The 15,842-nt window shown below is 40.6% G+C and overlaps 1 protein-coding gene across 1 annotated transcript in view; it reads right to left on the reverse strand.

Moving 5' to 3' along the window:
* Positions 1-1,247: 1,247 nt before the first annotated feature.
* LOC121269193 (retinol-binding protein 2-like) overlaps positions 1,248-15,842 on the reverse strand; it is a 29,590-nt gene continuing 14,995 nt past the window's right edge. Inside the window, exons 2-4 of the mRNA XM_041173726.1 lie at positions 9,967-10,145; positions 3,281-3,382; positions 1,248-1,301 (exon numbers count right to left, since the gene is read on the reverse strand). Coding sequence (XP_041029660.1) covers positions 1,248-1,301; positions 3,281-3,382; positions 9,967-10,145 — 335 coding nt within the window. The remainder of the gene's footprint in view (positions 1,302-3,280; positions 3,383-9,966; positions 10,146-15,842) is intronic.

Consider the following 15,842-nt stretch of genomic DNA (forward strand, 5'->3'; position numbering starts at 1 on the left):
TTATGGTATAAACAAATGAACGCATTTCCAGCCATAAGTTTATATGTTTCCTCTATAGTATTGTTTTGCTTATGTCTGCTATCTTCACCTTTTATGGCCTCTTTAGTGGAACAGTCTGAGACATGGGGGTTGAATTTCAACAATGCCAGCTGAGTTGTATATGTTTAAACCATGCTCCTTTTTTGAATTATCTGGATGCTTGGGGAGCATATAGCTCCCCATTGCTTTCTCCATGTCAACTCCTTGGCCAAAGAGAATCTACTTGTCAACCAATCAGCACCCTTTTCTTCTGTAGTATAAATTGTTGTGATTTTTTAAAATTTGGCATTCTTGTGTTTTTCCTGATGAGTGCAAGACGAAAAGATTCAGCAATTTTTTTTCCAATTCCAACTTAAGGTCATTAACCTGAAACATTAACTCTGTTCCTCTCTCCACAAATGCTGCCTGACCTGCTGAGCATTTCCAGCACTTTTTGTTTTTATTTCAAGATTTTTGCTCTGAACTTTGTTTTGGTAAAAGTAGGTGTGGTTTTCTTGAGGTTAAATAATTCTGCTGGGAAACCAAAGGCTGTTATGAATTGCCAGGCCTTGCATAAACACAAAAACGAGGTTAGATCTTGCTTTGCTAAAAGTGTCCCAGGGTCATTTTTCCATTACAAAGTCCTATTGGTTAGGAAAATCAATGAGGTGAATTAATCATTTTTACTTTCTTATTGCAAATTACCATAATGTCACACCTCAATACTTGATATTAGCTTTTCAGTAATGATGCTACATCAAAAATAGAGCAATTATTAAAACAGAAATCCAAATATCCTAAAATACATTTCCTTCACTTAATTCTCTTATGTACTGTTTCATCTCTCTTGCCTTGAACTACCAGCTGGAAAAACAGAGAATTTTTTAAGTGCACTGATGGAGTTTTTCTCTGAGGATAAGCCAACAGGAGGTGTGCTTGCCTGAGGCAAATAAAGATGAATCTGAGTCCTACTGACGCATTATTGGCATTGAACATTAAAGAGAATGTGCAGTCACTTTGAAATAACCACTGGGAACTAGACATTGAAAGTCTCAATGTAATGTTTTTATTCTGCATGGCACAAATGAATTTCATGTAATTTATATCACTGCATTCAAGGTGCAAAATACAATACACATACAATGACAATATGCATAGATCTGCTGCATATAATAAAAATAAATGCTCATATTTTTGGTGATTGACAAAGGTGTGCATTGAACATCTTTTTAGCTTTTTTTCTTGAAAACTTGATGGCACACTTGGTCGCAACATGTTAGCTCCTGGAAGGGGGATAAAAAAAAAATAGATAAATTAGAATACATTATTTAGCATGTGACCAATGAAAAGTCTATCCACAGGGTCAGGCTTGGCTAAGATGCTCCAACAGCTGAACAGCCCTTAACACGTATTGGTCATTTGTGCAAAATATCTAGAGGGTTCTTGTAGCTAATGCGACATATTCCCACAGGAGAGGACAAGCGATAGAAGGAGATTAACTAAATTAAAACTACTGAAAGAAAAATTATTTTCTTTAACACACACTGAAATTCTAACTCAGAAGTGAGAAGCTGGCTGGGTGAGCAGGCAGTCGCAAGGAATTTGGCCAATTTTAAAGGCTCTGATCCACTACCGATCTGAAATGAACAAAAGAAAGGCAGCTGGCCAGCTCCTGGCAGTTGGAGATCAGGCAGTACAAAATTAAGTCACAGGGATGGTGTAACAACTCAGAAGGGTCACACATGCGGGAAGTCGGAGACCCCAGGATGGCAAAGGCTCAGACTTTCCTTGTGGGGCCCAGAGGAGAACTGCTGCTCATCTTGGACGAACAAAATGTCCACTGACCTTGCCACTATTCTCCTTCCTGCAAACAAGGTTTCACTGAGGGGTCCACTAGGGCAAGCACCCCACTCAGTCAGCACTTCAAATATTATTGGGGCCCTATCTACATCATTGAACTCAAATTTGCATAAATATGTGATGCTCCTCCTGACCTGAAATACAATGGGGTTGGAATTGCAGTGTGGCAGGAATGAAACAGGAGATTAACCCATTCTACCCCCACTCCCAATCTGATGGTTTCTGCTGGGTAGGGGAAGTTAACATTCTCCTTTATATTTTGCAATAAGCACTGGACTATTTACTTCCTTTACTGCTGAGGTATGTGGATGCTGGTGAATATAACACTCATCCATTTCAGGTGCTTAAAGGGGTCGTTTTTAACCACCTAAACCAGCAGTAAGGGCTTCAAAATGGGATTGCAGATTTACCACTTCATTAACAGTGGCTCTTTGATCATCACCATTTTGAAAGCCCATCTGATAGGAACATTTGAGCCCACCAAGCTCCACTGACCACATTAAAGTTAAAGCATACCCAAGAGTGTTAACAGCAATTGCTGCCACAAGGGCAATGTTGTCTCTCCTCCCCTGTACTTTTACACCAACCACAGAATAACCCTTTTCCCACTTAGCCTGTATGACATTTTTCCATTTCCCATACTACCTATCCCATGGCCTTTCTGAATGATGCGCCAAACTACTGTCAAAATATGAGCAGTTTTCTATTTGTGCTGACTTGGGACTAGATTCAAACTGCCAAACTCATTTTACATGAGATCTGTACAGTGGAGAAAAGCTCCCATCCAAATACTTTTGGCTGGATTGAAAGGGCAATACACCAACCTTTTTTATTATTCAGTTCAAATTCACTTTTCTTCTAAAGTCACTTTTCTCCTCTCTTGTTTCTGTATTATGTAATTCTCTATTGCTTGCATATGGCTATTGCAGAGGATGGGATGTGGGCAAGGTTAGCATGTTTGCTTCTTTCTAGTTACCCTGAAAATGTGATGGTGGGCCTCCTCTTTGAACCATTTATTTGCTGCATATGATCCACAGATCAACGATTCACAGTAACTGTTCACGTGTGTTGTTCGTAGAGAGACAACTGGTGAGTTACACACAGGCAGTGCTTTGGAGGAGAGGCAGGAATCAGATCCAATGGCAATGATTTTCTTTTACTCTCATCAGGTAGCATCATTGTCTTACTGTGAGGCCCAGATGCATTTTATACTTGAACTGGAGCTACTGGAACATTGACTTCAAAGCAATTGTTCACCCATATTTTACAATAATACAATTGAACAATCAGTTTTGTTTGGCAAAGCAGTTGGCCCCAGCATTCATTTAAGTAATATTTCATTACATTACAGGCATAGCTTTAATGAGAGTATTGTGTAATCATCCTGTGTAGCATTTCCTACCAAGTGCAGTTTATCACCCTCAATCCAATGCTTCCAGCCTCTGTTGGCCTTTTCACCCTTCTGAACGCAGACGAGTTTGTCTCCATCCCACTGCACCAGTGTCTGTAAGAAAACAAGCACATTTACTATTAAACTTCAAGACTAATGAATATAATTACTTTGTGTAGCTGAGCAATGCAGACCAGGCAGGTCCTTGATTCAATGTCTAGTCTGTGCCGGACTAGCTGATCTCGGTTGCGTTGCTACAATTGACCTCTTTGTCCTGGGGTAGGGCATGAAAGTTCAGCAATGCTTTTTGTTCCTGACTGGTTTCCCATAACCTCTGCTATAAGCATATATGTGCACTTATGTATCAGTATTGGTTCTGATGCCCATGTAGACAAGTAGTTTGCCTACACTCGCTGTCAAGGCTCACTGCTGAACGATGGCCACTAGGGTGAGATACAAGAGGGTATCTGGTATTTATGCAACCATATCCCAACATCTTTTGGGGATAACCCATAAGAATTTAGTTTTAAGAAAATCTAATTTTGAACATTTATCTCATTTATTCTATTGCCATAAGTGTCAGCTGGACTCCAGAACACAAGTTCCCTCGGAACAAGGGTTAAAAATTATGCAGCTGTGTCCGAAATAGCATTTGGTGCCTGACTTACCCCCACCAATAAAATCTATAGGTGCTTCCCATCATTGATATCTAAAACGTCAAATAAAAAGAGGCATGCTAGGAGCTTGTCTCTTCTTTTGACCTAAAAAATGTTCTTTTTGGATGATAAGTGACTGTAGTACCTGTTCATTTGCACTGTAAGTTACAATAGTTCCTCCACATGTTACTTCATGTAAGTGAAACTGTCTGTACTAGAGATGTTTTACCAATGCTGAGGCTAAGATAATCAACAAGTCAAAATGGTGGGGTTCTTATTTATGATACTTAACTAGAAGGAGTGATACAATCCCTACAGCAGGCTCACCTATACTAAGTAGCAATAGTTATACCTATTTGCATTGACAAATGAAGGAAAATGATGTGGGTAATAGGAAGCCTGAGTTCACTATTAGAAACTTACAGAAGACGGGATATAGAACATCTTTCCCTTCTAGATTTTGGAAGGGGGATGGAAGATGCTGAAGATCAACACCCCACTCCAAGCAGGCATGGAAGCCATGGGAACTAATAAACCTCAGCTAAAGAATCATGGAATCATAAAATTATTTCATCGCTGAAGGAGGCCATTTGCTCTGTCATGTCTTGCTGCCTCTCAGCAAGAGCAACTCAGCTCGTCCCACTCCGCAGCCCTTTTCCAGTAGTTGGGTGGAATTCCTGGGAATGCCTCGGATTATCCACAATCATATGACCAAGCTGCTGCCAGGAAACAGGGAGGCAGGGCCAGGGAGGGAAGCCAAGGGCTCCGGTTTTTCTCCTGTTTCCGGGCTCCTTATTCCACCCACCCCACCACCCCCCTCCACACCTCCTTTCCCTCCCCCTCAATCATGCATGATATTTTTCTCCTTTCAAGATTCACCAAATCGATTCACCAAACAATCACAGGAAGGTTCTAGTAAAATGATAACGCCCATTGCTGGGACCTGGTTACAAAACATCTGATATATATGCAGCATGGGTCATTAATATTATAAGCAGCAACAATATAATGCAGTGTTAGTTTGTGTGCACCCTATAGGTGATCCCACCATGACAATTAAACATACCAGAGAGTACAAATTTTACTTTAACATCATCGTGCAATATTATTAATTTGACAGGAAAGTATCCCATTGGTTATTTATAACACTGCTCAGATGATAACACTGCTTGCAGTGACTGCCTCAGCTCTCATTAACATGTTTTGCACATTGCACCATATGGACACGGTGACAGTAAATTCATATTTGGGAGGAAGATTCAATACTTGCAACCCAGACAAACTGCACAAGATCTTTTCTATTTGGTGGAAGAAGTAGAAGACTTTCTCCTGACTGGGTGCATGATATTATTCAATTATTTCATACAAGGGGTGTAACTGGATTCTATTTTCAGGAATCTCATAGGGTAGATAAATCAAATGACTCCTGAGCAACAAAGTGGAATGATTGAACAACTTAGATCTTCACTGTCAGTGAGAAGCATTGGAGCCCTCGGGTGTCTCTGTGTGACACAACTTTTAAGAGGCCAGAGGCCAAAGACTGAATAGTTCACAGTTCCAGCTCTGTTTTCTTGATAAGCAAGTCTGAAGACTCTCCTGATTGCTGCTTCTCAATACAATATATTTTCAACATCGACTATGCAACACAGCTTTATCACGATATTTCAATACCTCAAAAAACTCATAAGAGCACCAAGATAGGCCGGGATAACAGATAGGTAGATAAAAGGACAAGATTGAAGTCAATGAGAATCACGTGCAGTGTTAGACAGGCTACTGATTCACTTTGAACCCATTATGTACTTCTGTCCTGGCAATTTCATTCCACAAAGCCTGCTTGGTAAACTTCTATTAACAATTAAATAAACAGAACTCCAGCCATGATTCCACCCTCTGTTCTCAAGATAATTATGGATGATAAGGCCATCTAGCCCAGCTCATTTCATCCATCCAAATGACATACAAACATAAAAACAAATTAGGAGCAGGAGCAAGGCATTCAGCCCCTCGAGCCTGCTCTGCCATTTGATAATATTGCCTACATTGACTAGTGACTACAACTCAAGAGTACTGAATTAACATTAAAGTGATTTGGGACATTATGAAATGTGCTGTATAAATGTAGGTTTTGCCTTTCTTTTATTGCACCTGCATGCAGTAAGCAGATGACTATAGCAGTGGGGAAATTGGAGGCCCAATGCTGTTTCTCTAAGAAGAATTAATCATGGAGTAATCAACTGTTGTTGGGAAAGTAGCTACAAATAAACCATTTCATTTGCAAAACAATTTATCTCTGTAACTAATACAACCTTACCATTCTGACTTCATTAGCTTCAACACATAATATACCATAAATGGCATCTGCCCCTTTTACGCTAATGACACTACCCCCAGATCATGTGATCTTCCCTAACAAGTATTATTCTTAAAGGTACATTACACACTAAATAAAACCATAATTACTACATTCCTCCCCCTTTAACTCGGCTATACATATCATGATTACAAGTACATATTTTTCAAGACAATGTAATATTTACACTGGGTAAGGAACTTATAAATTCAGTCTTTCAGGTGGTTTCTGGTATGTGTGGAATGTCGCAGCTCCACAACTTCAGATTCTTTGTCAGGAACCTCCTTTTCCAGAGTTGCCTGAACATTAGGTGCTTCGGTGAGCACTTGCAGTTCTGTACGCTCAACTCTTACAGCATCATCAGACATGTCAGTCCTGGGTTGAGTATTCTCAACAAGAAACACAGACCCAGTCCTAATCACCGGTGGGACCAAATCTTGGAGATTTGTCTCTCTTCTTTAAATGGTCCACATGTTTACAAATGATCCGGCCTTCCACCTGCACGTGGTAAGTTGGAGGTCCGGTCACCACATTTATTTCACCTGGTAACCAAAATTTTTCACGTATACTGGCTCTCCTACGGCAAATTTCCTTTCACAACTATGCCAGTCGTGTCTAGTTTTCTGGCTTCCCTGACTCCTTTCCACCTTCCCCTCTAAATTTGGCATTATTAAGCTCAATCTCATCCTGAGAGTGTGTTTCAACAATAATTCCGTAGGCGTAGCACCTGTTGTTGCATGATGGATAGTCCTGTAATAAAAAAGAAAACACGCTAGCTTGGTTGCCAAGAAAATGCCAGTTAGCTCTTTCATGCCTGCCTTGAACATTTGAACTGCCTTTCAGCCAATCAGTTTGATGAAGGGTGCTACGGTACTGTTTTCACATGAGTGATATCATTGAGGCTGATTAACTGTTGAAACTCAGCACTCATAAATGCCGTATCATTATTGGAAACAACTACTTCTGGTGGTCTGTGAAATGCTAAACTCTGACGTAGTTTCTCAATTGTAGCAGCAGACATTGGTGATTTCACCTCATAAATGTTCAAGCATTTTGAATGAGCAATGACAATAAGCAGAAACAATGTTCCCAGGAAAGGTCCAACGCAGTCAATGTATAACTGCACCCAGGGTCTATGCACTCCATGGGTGTAATGGAGCTGTGACTGGCAACCTTTGCAGTTGCTGACATTGCACACAGTGTTTTACTAAACTTCCTATTTTGCCAACCATCCCAGACCATCATAGATAACTGCGTACTATGGTCTTCAGTCGGGAAATTCCTGGGTGGGCACTGCGTAATTCAATTAAAAGTGGCTCCCTTCCCTTTGGAGGAGCTATTACTCATGCTCTCCACTGAAAGGTACCATCTTGGCTGGTATTTCATGTCTTCTCATGAAGTATGGCTTCATTTCACCAATTACAGTAAAGCATGTTCCTGTGGAACTGAGATGTGCTCATCATTTTCTTGTAAACGACTAAGACCATCAGAGTTTGCGATTTGATTTCCAGGCCTATGTACAAAAGTGTATTCATATGCTGCCAGAATTAAGCCCTATTGGTACTTCTGTATCTTCTTTCTACATGCCTTCTTCTCCCTAGCGCAGACTTTAATCTCGGCCTTCTTTTTGACTTCACTGTTGGCTAGACTTCTCTCCGATGCAAGCTCAACTTGTCTGAGCTCAGTGGCTGAGTCTCCCAAAATTTCATTACCTGTCTGATTCTTGGGGAATTCTGAAACTTTTGCTTCCAAAGCCTCTTAGGTTTCATTTAGCTGATTCTTCAGCTCTTCTGTCTCTTTTTTGTATTTGTTTGCTGCCTCCTGGAAAATTGAACATTGTTGCCTCTTCTCTGCCAATTCATTCTTTAGTTTGTTCAGAGAGGCGCTGAATTCATTCTATTTCTCTTCATACTTTTCCAGAGGTACAAACTTTTAGCTGAGGGAATCTTGTCGTTTGTGAAGGCCTTTTAACAGGTTTTCTTTTTCCCTTCAAAGGCTGCTCACCTCATCTCGAACTCTGTCATCAAGCAGGGTCTCTTCGAGTTCCTTCTGCTGTTCTTCCAGGTTTTGGCTTAAAACAGCCCGCATTTCTTCAGGTTGTTGAGTCCTTGCACACTCTTTTTTTAAAACAGGAATGCTTCCAGCTTCCTTTTGGAATCTCAGTGGCTAATCAAGGTTGATTTCCCTTAGCCAATTTTGCCCTTGAAGGCTTGGTCCTCTGCCTCTCAATACTAACACTGGTAGCTTTGCCAATTGGTTTCCATAATGGACAGTTACTCTGCTTATGCCTTTTACTTGAATGTCTTCACTCGTATTTGTTTTTAGCTTGGCATCTGTTTCTTCTAAACTTAATTGATGTTCACCATTATTCAAATATTTGAAGGTATGTTCCCCAATTACTGAAGTGGAAGCTCCCATGTCCATTTCCATTCTAACAGCTTTGCCATTTACTTTCACAGTGACAAGCATTGGTTCTGTCTTTCCAACTTTCAGATTAAACATCGAGTAAATGTCTGAATTTGTTGTTTCAGGCTCTTCTACATTATAGATTTCATTGGGCTTCTTCTTTTGTTTACAAGCCTGCTTGAATCTTTCTTTGCACTCCCTCATCATATGTCCATTTCTATGGCAATAGTAGCAATCAATTTTTTTTAAACTGCCAATCGTTAAAAGACTGATTGTTTCCACCTCTATTAAAATTATTCTTTGATTGTGCTGCTAAATTATATTTCTTTATTCTTCAACTAGCGGGTGCTGTTTCCTGCTTATCAGCAGAATCTTGCTTTTCGCCCCATTTACAGTTGAGGCTTCCTGCCCGATGTGCAGGACAGCACTATCTTGCACATCCTGTACTGCTTTTGAATCTCTTACTGCGCTTTCCATGGCAAGGTACAGTGCCAATTATTTTTTAACTTGATTTCTTCTGTTCAATCCAGTTTTATCCTCATCGCCAGTTTGTTGTAGGCTGGCCAGTTGTGCTATCACTGATAGAGTTGATCAGCAGACACTTCTTGGGTGGAAACATTAAGTTTATTTACAATATACTTGGCAGCAATTACATGTGTGTTTTCAACTCCAACTCTATCTCTACATTAAATGCTGAGGTAGCCCAAGCTACTCTCCTATTGGGTATTATGGCTCATGTGATTTTGCCTAACAAGTATTATTCTTAAAGGTTCATTACACACTAAATAAAATCATAATTAATAATTACTACAGTACCCCAACTTTGTGCCTCCCACTAGCCTCTAAAACCTGACCCCACCCCCTCCTCACCTCCCTGGGGTCTCCGATCCCTCCCCGATTAAAATGCCAGGACTTACCTTAAAGTCCAACACCCATGTTTTTCCTCCTTAGGGACTGCTTATCATCTCAGCAGCAGCCAAAATTTGCTTCTGGCGCTGCTGGGTCTACAGAGCTGCCGGCCAGTCTCATTGGCTAGCAGCTCTCCAGGGCAGGTCTTCCTGTCCCTGAGGGGTGGAAGTCCCACTCTTTCTTCATTCAGGCCACCCCCAGTGTATTATTGCTGCAGGGTGCCCACATTTAAAGTCGGTGTGGTTCCGACCAACTTTTCGGCCGGGCTGGGGAGGCGAGGAATACATCCGCTGCAAAATTCACCTCAAGAAAATTATAAAAAGGTGAAAATGGCTACAAAAACATCGTCAGGAAAAGTAATCTTTGCTGCGTACCTTGACTGTTCTATTATCTAGGCCTTTGGTGTGCTCCTCAAATTCTTCTCCAATTGTGTAATCCAGGTTGTAGTTTCTAAAGGTACTCAGAGTTTTGGTGGTAAACTTGTCTCCTTCTTGTTTGATTTCTTTTGTCTGCTTGAGATGAAGTGCAATCTTCCTGGTGGCAAAGTCTATGTCTGTAATGGAGAGAAGAGAGTAAGTTTAGCATGAGGAATCTGAACCTCCAATTGTTATGGTTTTATTTACTGTCTGCTTAAAATGTTGCGTCTTGTATCAGATTGAAGAATTTATATCGAAGCCTTATACACTGTGACATAACATTATATAGAGGTAAAAATTACACTTAAGGCCTGTAGAGATAAGCTTGAAGGGAATGATCAAGAGTGTATTTGGTGAAAACATTATTACACAGCTGGGTCTTTTCTATATAATGTGGGTAGTGAAGTTGCAGTTACAGCTGGAAAGTTGCAGTTGTATTTGTTTCTGTAAGCAAGTTAACTTTTTTTTAAAAAAGGAAGTATTTTTGCCCAGCCTGGCACTGTGATCATACTCAGAAGCTGTTTCCAATGATACTGTTTAGGCTGTAGCTGGTGCCATATTGAGGACTGCCATCAGCAGATGTCAGACAATTGGCAATAATGAAAACCTACTAACTTAAGCCATGAGGATTCATTGACCTGTCATGCTTAGTAGCCTAGATGAAGAATATAATAATTCAGAATCTTATGTCTCTGGGCTATAATGGAAACTTTCTGTCACCATCTGCTTAATAAGCTACTGCAGGTTTGTCAACAAACTGGATTATGGGTCACTCTAGCTTTGATAACTAATAAATATGATAAAATAAAGCTTGCCATTCTCCTGAATTGGTGCAAGGATTTGTGTCCAGTGGTCACAATGGTGTCCAGAATTCCCAGAATTTAGTCAATCTTCTTTCAAACCACTTGTCTTCAACAGCAGCCAATATTTCAAAAGTATTTTAATTATATTCAGAATAAAGAAAACCAGAAATGATTACAAAACAAGCATCCATTGGAACCACTGTTTGTTTCAAGATTTAAGCTTGAGTCATAGAAATATCTGTCATCTGAACTCCAAGATTAGATCATAATATTGAATCGTTCTTCTCCATATATTTTTTTAAAAATCTACAGTTTCATTTTATGTTGAAATTTTGTTAAAGTTTTAATCAATTTTTGTGCCAATTGGCCACGCTTTGTTAATATATGATGCTGCCAGAAATTAACAATTGGACAGGAGTCAAAAATCCTAGGTTAACCTGTCAATTCTTATTAGGAAATTCTATAGCCAAACTGAATAAGACATGAGCCATGTTGGTTCAGTTGTCAGTTAAAAAAAAGATATAAAAATCCATGGCTTAAATAGAGAAAAGACTCTCAAGGCAGCCTTGGTTACTTCAATGAGATTTTCTTTACCTATTGTTTAGTGCACTTTAAATAAAGTTCAAAATTATTGTGCTACACTGTGAGCATTTTCAGCTACTTATATGTGGATTTAAATTGATCAAGAACAGATTTACTCTATGATTCAAAGATTCAGTACTTTTCAAACAGATATGTCGCAATAGCCCCCAACAAAGCTGCAGTGATAATTTACTGCCACGCAGTCACTTCACTTTAAAGTTTGTAACAGCAGCTACCATTTGTCACCAAGAATGACCAGTTTAATAAATCAATAAATTCACCTCTGAACATGAGGCTCTGAGACAATTCCTTAAATTGCTGAAGAAATAATGATTTAGCACAATGATGGTCCAACACATTGTGTCTCTGTGCTGTCTGGGGCAAACGCGAAGTCAACAATAGAGCCTCCGCCAGACGAATGAAAGAAAAAGTCATAGGGTGAGATATATTTTATCCTTTGAAAAATTTTCAGTAGTCCCCTAAGAGCATTGGATCCTTGCTGCTTACACTGTTCTACAAATGTTGAAGCCCTTCAGTACCTTGATTTTTCAATCATGAGCATTGTCCAGCTGGCTATTCTATCATAAAGGGAATCATAACTGATTGTAATCACACTTGAAGCCCAACTGCCCATACTTTCCAGCAGGATCCATTGGGTACTGATTCGTAAAGACAACATTTGACCTATTCTTCCCTTTGCTAGCCCAGGGAAACTGAGCTGAGTTTTTCAGCTCAGTGATGTGGCCACCCACTGCGCGGCCAATGGTGCCACTTATAGGCTCAATTAAGGGCCACTTGCTGCTTCTGCCAGTATTTTGCCTGCAAGAGATGGGCCTGCTGCAACATGGGGTGATCGCCATGTAAATCCTTACAACCTCCCAAGAAGTTCCAGCGGTGGAGAGGGAGCCCTCTTTAATAGCCAAACGGGTGACAGCAGATTGGCTGCCTGTTACACACTTTGCCCAAATCATTTTGCTGATCCTCAGCCACCCATTTTGTACTCTGGGCAAAATTCTTACCTCAGTGGGAGAGCACGTGCGTAAAATCACGCACGTTGACGATGGGCGAGCATCCTGATGTCAATGCGCAGCCGTGTGATATTTTGGTCAGCAGGCACATTGCCGAACCCCGCGTGCACCTGCCAACAATTAACTGGCCTATTAAGGCCATTAAAAAGATAATTAACTTAAATTTTTCGCTGCCGGTCCAATTCTATGGTTAGCAGGCAGGCAAAAAGGTCAAGCAGCCTTTGCACTTTGTTTATCTCCCTGAGACAGCTCTGTGCCTCATGGAGATTTTCAAGCGTGCACTTGCCCTCCTCCCCCACCCCACCACCCCCTCCCAACTCAAGCAGCACTGGGCACTGCCACTCACATTTCACGCTGGGCAGGCCTTGATTGGCCCACCAGCATGAAATTGCCTTCCAGCCCCGATCACAGGCGGCAGTCGGCTTCCTGACTGTCCCTATCCACCCCCAACGAACCTGCCTGACAAGGGCAAAATTCTGCCCCTCTGTTAAAGTTAAATATGCCGCTATTCATTTCATTGTGTTTTATTTCTAACAGACAGTTTTTAAAGTACAGACAGAAAGCTGCCATTTACTTGTCAAAGGACAACATCTATGCTTCTTATATTTATGTCATTTAGTACTACATAATCTTTGGTGCATGGGTATCAGTTCAGCACTGATGCAGCAGAAGTTAGTATTAAGATTGCATAAGTAGGTCAGTAAAACTGCACACTACACCCTATAGTTCAGTTGCTAAAGGCAAGGCGTGATTGACACAAGCAGAAAGGAAAATCTTATTTCCATTTTTGATTTCCAATCTGTTCTGAGTTACCTGTTCACAGAGACGTGGCAGTTAAAGTGCTGAAATTGGCCTCAATCATCCTGGACTGCAGGGGGGAAAATGAACCAGAATTTCCACTTCTAGTAGCCCATGTTGAACAAAGTGAGTGAGGACAGGATCAAACATAGCCATTGCCCATGGTCAAGCAACCTGTTTAGACTCAGACTGTGAATAATGCAGAGGCAGCAGAGATGACTGCTCCCCACAGAACTATACTCCAATAGGAGTTGGTGCCTCTAGATAAAGAGGATGAGAAAGAAGGGACAAAACTGACAAGAGAGCTTCTATACTTCTTGAAGAATAAAAATGACTGTCTGCAAAAGAAAGGCAGAATACGATTTAACAATTAGGTTTAATTAGCAAGCTTTCCTATCTTTGAGCATATACTTATAATGTCATAAATGAGAAACTGAGAGACTCACTGATAGCAGTCATCCTATTGCTCTGATTGTTCTGGCACAAAGAAATTAAACTGGCTCCAAAATCAGACACACTTAGACCTCCAACATGTATTAAATCATTGTTGCAAAATTGGTGCCAATTTCAACCCACCTGCCTCATGAACTCAGTTTGCACCAGTACTAATTTAGATGCATATTAGTCCCTTTGACAGAGGACTAGATGCCAAATTCTCTCTCAAAATCACACAACATGCTTTTTCTTGGTGGACTTGTTTTAATTTAAAAAATAATGAAAATTATTTTTAACTATATGCAGATAGATGTAGAATATATGGCTCAGCTCATCTGGTAGTGAAACCTTCACCCTTGCTTTTGCTCCTCTAGTTTTGACTATTCCATTATTCTCCCTTCCAATTTCCATATTGCATAAACTTGAACTCATCCAAGACTCTGCTGACCATATCCTAACTCACACCAAGTACCATTCACCCATCAGACCTGTGCTCACTGACCTACATTGCTTCAATTTTAAAATTCTCATCCTTAAATCTAAATCATGCCATGGCTTCATCTCTCCTTATTTCTGTAACCTCCTCCAGCCCCACAACCCTCAAAAATATCTGCATTCCTCTTGCGAGTTCCCAATTTTAATCACCCCATCAACATGGGCTGTGCCTTTAGTTGTCAATGCAGTTTATAAATATGAGGTGTTTACGTTGGCTCTAAGCTCTGCAATTCCCTCCCTAAGCTTCTCTACCTCTTGCTCCTTCATCAAGGTTGCCTTAAAACCTACCTTTACAACCAAAGCTTTGGTTCTAATATCTCCTTACGTGGCTGTGTGTCCAACTTTGTGAAGTGCATTAGGATGTTGTACTACTTTAAAAACACAATATAAATGCAAATTGTTTCGTGCTATTGTAAATAAGTAAATTGTAGTTGTCTCATTTTTAAGTGGAGATTAAGGGAATACTTTAATTCTGGATCAACGGTGACTCAATGGTGTAAATTATTAATAGCTACATCCATGTAAATAGCATAAATTCTTAAAGGCTAAACAAGCTAACAGTTAATCAATTGTGAAGGAAGTTTGCATACCAAGTGAATCCCAGCAGACACAAAATGATTTTACTGCTGACTGGATTTTTGAGAACTGGTCAAGCTTTTTTTATAAATGTATTTTCATATTGTTGATGGTGCAGCTTGCTTACATATCAATTGTACTCATGTTAAGTTGCCCAGAAAGCTAATTTTAAGGTAATTAAGAGCTCAAATCCAACCACTGAAAAAGTGTTGCAATTCTTATGATTTCTGCTGACTGCACAGAAGTAAGCTTTCCTTTTAATTCCATAATTGTTGGAGATACTTCAGTTTACACCATGCTAATATTGGAAGTGTTACAATGCCCCTGAATTCTCTAGCAAATGTCGGTATAACTTTGGTGGTGGACCACGGTATTTATCGTTGAGGAGATTCACTTGTAACTGATATATGAGAGTTTTATGCCAAAGCCTCGCAACGTGCAACTTTCCTCAATTGTTTGCACTGCCTCTGAGGTACATCCACTAAAATCCTCGACTACTCACTTACATAGCCGCACATAAAAGATCTGCTCATGTGCACTTCCTGGATTTACGCACATAATACATAATTCTGGGGCTCAAAATTCATTTGTCCTGATTTTCCGGCACAGGCGGGTGTTTCATGAACTACTCACGCAGTTTGGAAACAAGGTGGGCAGCACCTAAATTCATGTCCCCATTTCCCTAATTGTAGTGTGGCCTCTTGTGGCTCCCAAGCTGAGCTGGCAGCCTCTGCACACTGCAGGGGACCAAGCAGCATTCTGAAGAAACCACGTTCCCCAGGCAAGCTTCCGTTTTTAAAAGCGCAATCCCTGGTGAAGTTGCGGCAATGCACTATAGGCTGCTGGATAATCTCACTGGAGTACTGAGAGAGGATGTCACAAAGGAAAGGACTCCCCATTTTAGTAATGCTATGCTGGACACACTGCTCAGAGAGATGGGAGCCACAAAAGAGTCTTGTTCATGCCAGAGTCAGGAAGCCATCAAGAAGAAACCTCCTCAGTGAATGGGAGCATGTGACAAGGACAGTTAATAGGAACATAGGACTTAGGAGCAGGAGTAGGCCATTCGGCCCTTCAAGCCTGCTCCACCATTTGATAAGATCATGGCTGATCTGCT

This window comes from Carcharodon carcharias, chromosome 2 (genome assembly GCF_017639515.1).
Source record: "Carcharodon carcharias isolate sCarCar2 chromosome 2, sCarCar2.pri, whole genome shotgun sequence".
NCBI classification, from domain to species: domain Eukaryota; kingdom Metazoa; phylum Chordata; class Chondrichthyes; order Lamniformes; family Lamnidae; genus Carcharodon; species Carcharodon carcharias.